This window comes from Dipodomys ordii, unplaced genomic scaffold (assembly GCF_000151885.1).
Source record: "Dipodomys ordii isolate 6190 unplaced genomic scaffold, Dord_2.0 Scaffold27, whole genome shotgun sequence".
NCBI lineage: Eukaryota > Metazoa > Chordata > Mammalia > Rodentia > Heteromyidae > Dipodomys > Dipodomys ordii.
The window spans coordinates 5831603-5838744 of NW_012267243.1; the positions used below are offsets into that span (position 1 = coordinate 5831603).

General features: G+C 41.3%; 1 protein-coding gene across 1 annotated transcript in view; it reads right to left on the reverse strand.

The window, feature by feature from the left end:
* Soat1 (sterol O-acyltransferase 1) overlaps positions 1-7142 on the reverse strand; it is a 52752-nt gene that overhangs the window by 39849 nt on the left and 5761 nt on the right. Inside the window, exon 2 of the mRNA XM_013015518.1 lies at positions 5250-5375. Coding sequence (XP_012870972.1) covers positions 5250-5367 — 118 coding nt within the window. The 5' untranslated portion in view covers positions 5368-5375. The remainder of the gene's footprint in view (positions 1-5249; positions 5376-7142) is intronic.

Here is a 7142-nt window from a genome sequence, read left to right on the forward strand (position 1 = left end):
CTTATGTGGTGCTGAGGAATCGAACCCAGGGCCTCGAGCATGGAAGGCAAGCGCTCTACCACTGAGCCACCTTCCCAGCCCTATAATTTCGTCTTTATAACCTAGTAAACAAAGCAAGATATTACCATATATATCTATAAGACAGAAATTATTACTGGAATCAAAGAAATTAAACATCTTGCACATTGTTACATAGCAAGTAATTAAGCCTAAAGAAAACCAGGTCTTGGGGCTGGGAAGGTGGCTCAGTGGTAGAGCGCTTGCCTTGCACGCATGAGGCCCTGGGTTGGATTCTCCAGCACCACATAAGCAAAAAGAAAAAAAGCCGGAAGTGGCGCTGTGGCTCAAGTGGTAGAGCGCTAGCCTTGAGCTGAAGAGCTGAGGGACAGCACCCAGGCGCAGAGTTCAGGCCCCACGACCGGACCCCCCCCCCAAAAAAAAGAAAACCAGGTCTTCTGACCCTTAGTCATGCAGCAGTTTTTTGAAAAAATGTAAGCTACTTAGAAGGACTATATTTCTAAAGATGACTAAGAACTACTAAGCAGTGACTAATAACCACTTTTTAGGCTTCAGTTCTTGTACCAAACATTTTCTTGGGACTAAGAATGTGGCTTAGTGATAGATTGCTTGCCTCAGCATGCATGAAGCCCTGGGTTTGATTCCTCAGTACCACATACACAGAAAAAGTCAGAAGTGGTGCTGTGGCTCAAGTGGTAGAGTGTTAGCCTTGGGCAAAAAGAAGTTCAGGGAACAGTGCCTAGGCCCTGAGTTCAAGCCCCAGGACTGGCCAAAGGAAAAGAAAAAAAAGTAACCAAACATTTTCTGTTACTTGTAGCAAATTCAGAATTGGTTAAAGTGTAAGCACACAGTAGCAGGTTTTTAGTGCTTGCAGAAGTCTACTTTTAAAAGGTTGCTAACTTGGCCAGTGAAAAACAATATAACATACAGCACAAATCTGCTCAAAATTGTGAGGTAGGAAGCTTTTATTTATTATTTTTCTTTAAAAGCCCTTTCCATACCCTTCACTCAATTTTATTTTAAGTGGTAAGCTATACTGCCAAGAAAGCAGGAAAATAGTGCACACAGAAGTATGAACTGGTCTTAACATTTTTGGAAGAAAATTTAGTAACATCTAAATTTAAATGCAAAAACACTGATCCAACCATCTTACCTTTAAGAATACATCTAGGTGTGTGCTACTACTTTACTAAAATTCACTAACTCCTTTTCATAGCAAAGGATTGCTTTCTGTTTCAGAATCACCACCACTAACAAACTTAGCAGTACCCTGCCTTATATAGATCAAAGGTGCTTTCCTAACTGAATTAACACAGAGGGAAATAGAGGATGTTATTGCAAATTGGAGGGAAAGAAATCCTTATTATAGGACAGTTAAGTACTTAGCTAAATTGTGTTCATCCTCCTTTGTGGAAAAATTGTGTGTGGTGAAATTAGACATCTGACACGTGCAATGATGAAGGGCCTGCATGGCTTCTCTTGAATGCTTAAAGATGAAATTTACAATCCACCTAAGAAGATCTGAAGTAGATCTTAAAATCTGAAAACTACTCAGCCTGGTTAATAACTCTAGCTGTAACCCTAGCTACTCAAGAGGCTGAGATCTAAGGATAATGGTTCAAAGTCAGCCCTGACTGAGAAGTCCTTGAGACTCATCTCCATTAACCAAAAAGCTGGAAGTGAAGCTGTGGCTCAAGTGGTAGAGTACTAGCCAAGAGTGGACAAAGCCAAGCAAGAGAGCAAGGATCTGGGTTCAAAAATCAGTTCAGGTCCCTGTTGGTGGCAATGAAGCAGAAGAACAGTGGTGTTGTAGAAGCAGAAAGCAAACAGCCAGGAAGGGACACAATAGGAGACTGAAGGAGACACGTCAGTGCACTATTCTGGCTCCCACTGGCTTTCAGAGGTGGGTGTGAGCTGTGGCAGCCAAGGTCACAGCAGCCTAGGGAGGTGAGGCTTGCCTGTGGCAACTGCTGTGGGCTCCATGAAGTTAATAAAATAATAATAACAACAACAACAACACTAACAAACTCCAGTTCAGGCACCAAAACAAACAAATAAAAAAAGCGGTTATGAGGAAGCAGGACCTCAGGAGACATTGACAATGCCCTGACCATAGACTGCTCATTTCTTTCTTTCTTTTTTTTTTTTGGTTCCAGTCGTAGGGCCTGAACTCTGGGCCTGGGCGCTGTTCCTCAGCTCTTCAGCTCAAGGCTAGCGCTCTACCACTTGAGCCACAGCACCACTTCTGACTTTTTTTTTTCTGCTTATGTGGTGCTGAGGAATCGAACCCAGGGCCTCATGGCTATACCCTGAGCCATCTTCCCAGCCCGAGACTGCTCATTTCCAGAACATTTTCTTCTTTTTGGCCAGTCCTAGGGCTTGAACTCTGGTCCTGAGGATTGTCCTTGAGCTCCTTTTGCTTCGTGTTTCTGTGCTTCTATGTTACCCAGTTTAAGATTTTGTTTATTTTACAGCAGCCTGAACAAACTAAGCAGTGCCACAGGACCCCAAATTTAAATTTTATCAACAAAGATCTTCCTTGTATTTTTCATATAAAGTAATTCTCGTACATTCTAGGTTTCAAGATGTGTGTTTTGGGAGGTGAGGCATTTTTCATCCTACCATGAATAACAAATATTCCTAAAACTGACATGGATAGCCACATTCAAAACAATGAAGGTGAACTCTAACTTACACTATATCCAAAAACTGACTCAAAATGGATCAAAGACTTAAATTACAAAACTCTTAGAATATAAAGGGGAGGCTACATGATGTAGAATTTTGCAATCAGGGTTGGGAAGGTGGCTCAGTGGTAGAGCTCTTGCCTTGCATGCACGAGGCTCTGGGTTCGATTCCTCAGCACCACATAAGCAAAAAGAAAAAAGCCCGAAGTGGCGCTGTGGCTCAAGTGGTAGAGCACTAGCCTTGAGCTGAAGAGCTGAGGGACAGCGCCCATGCCCAGAGTTCAGGCCCCACGACCGGACCCAAAAAAAAGAAAAAAAAGAATTTTGCAATCATTCCCTACCTATGACACTAAATTCACATGCAATGAAAAAAAAAAAGTAAATAGAACTGCGTCAAATTTTAAAACTTCTAAACAAGGATACAACCGAGTGAAAAGAACTTTATTGAATTGAATAAAATATTTTAAAATTCATTTAGTTGATGAGGATTTAACATCTAGAATACATAAAGCACTCCTGTATTGAACAATGATATAACCCAATTTAAAAATGGGCAGGCAGCCGGACACCAGTGGTTCTCGCCTGTAATCCTAGCTACTCAGGAGGCTGAGATCTGAGGATCACAGTTCAAGGCCAGCCCAGGCAGGAACGTCCTTGAGTCTCATCTCCAATAAACCACTCAGAAAACTGGAAGTGGTGCTGTGGCTCAAGAGGTAGAGTGCTTGCACTGAGCTGAAGAGCTGAGGGACAGAGCCCAGGCCCAGAGATCAAGCCCCACAACCAACCAAAAAAAAAAAAAAAGGGCAGGCAAAGGGCTGTCAGGAAATTTCATGTTCCACCTTAAACATATATATTCCTAATGAGCTTCACCTTGTGATACTTATAATTAATGTAGGAAAAGCAAAAAAAAAAAAAAAGTTTCTTTATGAGAAGAAGCCTCAGGATCCCAAAGACAACCTACCTCTAAAAGTTCCACCTCTATTTGTTAACCAAACAAAGCTCAAATTTCAAATCCCTATTGAAATCAAACCTACAGAAATGTCATTGCAAAAATAAATAACTTGATGCAACAGATGACACAGACTACATTTACAAGGCTAGTGTTTTTATATAAGCCTTGACCTTAACAAGCATTAAGTCATTCTCTTTGTGCACTAAGCAAAAGTGGATATAAAAACTAATAAAACACCAGACAAGCCGGTAAGCCGGCTACTTGGGAAGAAGCAGAAATCAGGGGATCAAGGTTTAAAGGCCAGCCCAGGTATATCAACTCAATGTCTGGGTATAATGGTGTGTGCCTGTAATCACCAGCAATATGCAGAAGCACAAGTAGGAGGATCACAGCCCAGGCCAGCCCCGAATAAACCAAGACCTGTAGAATAAGAAATGCAAAACAAGCCAGGCACTGGTGGCTGACGCCTGTAATCCTAGCTTCTCAGGAGGCTGAGATCTGAGAATCGCAGTTCAAAGCCAGTCCGGGCAAGAAAGTCCATGACACTCTTATCTCCAATTAATCACCAGAAAACTGGAAGTGGCGCTGTGGCTCAAGTGGTAGAACACTAGCCTTAAGCTGAAGAGCTGAGAGACAGCACCCAGGCCCAGAGTTCAAGCCCCATGACGAAGAAAGGAAGGAAGGAAGGAGGAAAGAAAGGAAGGAAGGAAGGCAAGCAGGCAGGCTGGCATGCAGGCATGCAAAATAGTTCTGGGCCATGAATCAAGTGGTGCGGCTTAGCCAGATTAAGGCTCTGAGTTCAATCTCTAGTACTGCCAAAATAAAACTCTCTTATCTCTCCCTATGATGTGTAGCTCAATACAAAATTTATGTACCTTGTTAATTATACTAGAATTTACTTATATCTATTCTGAAATTAACAATATTATGAGTATTACATTCATTTGCAATAATCAAATTAAATGTGTAATTTTTTTTCCAGTGTTGAAGTTCAAACTTTCACACATGCTAGCCAAACGCTTTATCACAAAGTTACATCCCAAGCCCTGGGAGTGTTTTGTTTTACCATTCACTTAACCTGGAGCTCCACAAATGCAAATATGTCTGTATTGATCAGTTCTGTAGCTATGGCATCTAACAGAACTGTTCAATAATGACTAGGTGGCAGAATGAAAGCACAGTGACTAAAACAGAAGTCACGTTCCACAAATGTTCGCTGAACTAAATAACAAGAGCTTCCTTGCTAATTTCTTTGTAACCAGAGATATAAAACTGTCGATATTCATTTACAATAAGGGATGGAAACCTACTCTAAAACATTAAATTTGTTCTCTACTTAATTCATCTCAAAAAAAAAAAATTTAAATGACAGGTACCTTATAATCCTGTTTACTCAGGAGGCTGAAATCGGAGGGTTGTAGACTGAAACTAGCCTGGACAGAAAAGTATTACCTTCAATTAACGAGTAAAAAGCTGGAAGGGTGGCATAAATGGTAGAGTACTAGCTTTAAGTGAAAAAGCCAAGAGCACAAGACCAAACTCAATCCCTAGTACTGCCTCGATCCTCAAAAAAAAAAAAGTAAGTGCCTCACCATTTCTGTGTGTCTCCAGGGATTCCTTCGTAAGGTTTCTCTGGTCTTCATCTTTCTCAGGGATTTCACTGGACTTTGTCACTCGGTTTCTTAAAGCCATCTTCTCTTCACCCACCATGGAGTTGCCTAGGAAAGATACAAAAGCTTTCAATGGCCAGAAGAATCCAAATGCTCCCAACAAAAAGAAGTGACATATATTTGAGATGACTGCTGTACTGTCCTGATTTGATCCTTGTACATTATATACATATATGGTAAGTCACTATACATTATTAATATGCATAATTATGTATCAATTAATCTTAAAATAGAAATGCAGATGTAGCTCAGTGGTGGAGTACTTGCCTAGCACAAAATTCTTTTTAACTTCAAAATTTAAAAACTAAAAGCATGAACTAAGCACCAAACTTAGTTACTTGTACTGTACCACCATGTTTTAAAGTAAAAACTGAAATTGTTTTCCTTCTTCCTTTGGTTTGACTTTAATCACATTTAAGCATTTTCTAAGTATAAGGTATCACTGACAAATAAGTAGAAATTAGCCCCTCTGAAATGATTAGTTAAGAAGGTCAAAGACCCTTTAAGAGTAATCCTGGAGATATCATAGTAATTGACTTCAAAATATATTACAGACCCATAGCAAGAAAGTAGCATAGTGCTGGCACAATAATAGAGAGATACATGAGCAAAAGATACAGAAATAAACCCAAGCAGGGACTGCCACAGGATTCTTGACAAAGACACCAAAGAGACAAGAAAAAAAAACTCTTCAGTGAATACTGCTTTGACTGGAAATAGATCCTATCTCTCACTTTGTACAAAAATAAACCCAAACTGGATCAAAGACCTTAAGAACTGCTGGGCACCAGTGACTCATGCTTGTAATCCTAGCTTCTCAGGAGGCTGAGATCTGAAGATCGAGGTTCAAAACTAGCCCAGGTAGGAAAATCCATGAGGCCTTTGTCTCCAATTAACCAACGCTCAGTCTACTTTACACTTTATCTTGACAATCTCACATATTATCCTCAGTATGTTAAATAAAAATGTCCCCAGGTGCTAGTGGCTCATATCTTAATCCTAGCTACTCAAGACTGAGACCTGGGACTGAGAAGTAAAGATGGCAAGTTTGAAGCCAGCCTGGGAAGGACAGACCATGAGACACTCATCTCAGAAGCAGAGGTGTGGTTCAAGTGGAAAAGCATCAGCCTTAAGGAAAAAAAAAAAAAAAGCATTGTTTCCAAGTCCTGAGTTCAAGCCCCAGTACTGATACCAAAAAAAAAGGGGGGCGGTGGGCTGGGAAGGTGGCTCAGTGGGAGAGTGCTTGCTTTGCATGCATGAGGCCCTGGGTTCGATTCCTCAGCACCACATAAGCAGAAAAATCTGGAAGTGGCGCTGAGGCTCAAGTGGTAGAGTGCTAGTCTTGAGCTGAAGAGCTGAGGGACAGCGCCCAGGCCCAGAGTTCAGGCCCCACGAACGACAGAAAAAAGGAAAGAAAGAAAGGATACTGACCTGACATAGGAGCTTACTTATTTTAAAAGTGAGCCAAAAAAAAAAACCCACATTTATCTCTTCTTACTACTAGTGTGTATTATCATCTTTAGCCCTGTTCATAGGAAATGAAAACTGTTTCCCAGTGGAAAAATATCAGAATACCATGGCTGAAGAGGTTTAAGTCCCTGCTCTGCCATCACTGTGCCCTTTGACACATCCTGCAATCACTCTCAGTCTAGATGAAGGTCTAGCAAATGGAAAAAACACCGAGCAGGGTTATCACAAAGGGGGAAAAGCTGCACACTAAAGCGCTAGTGTTGGGCTGGGAAGGTGGCTCAGTGGTAGAGCGCTTGCCTTGCATGCATGAGGCCCTGGGTTCGATTCCTCAGCACCACATAAGCA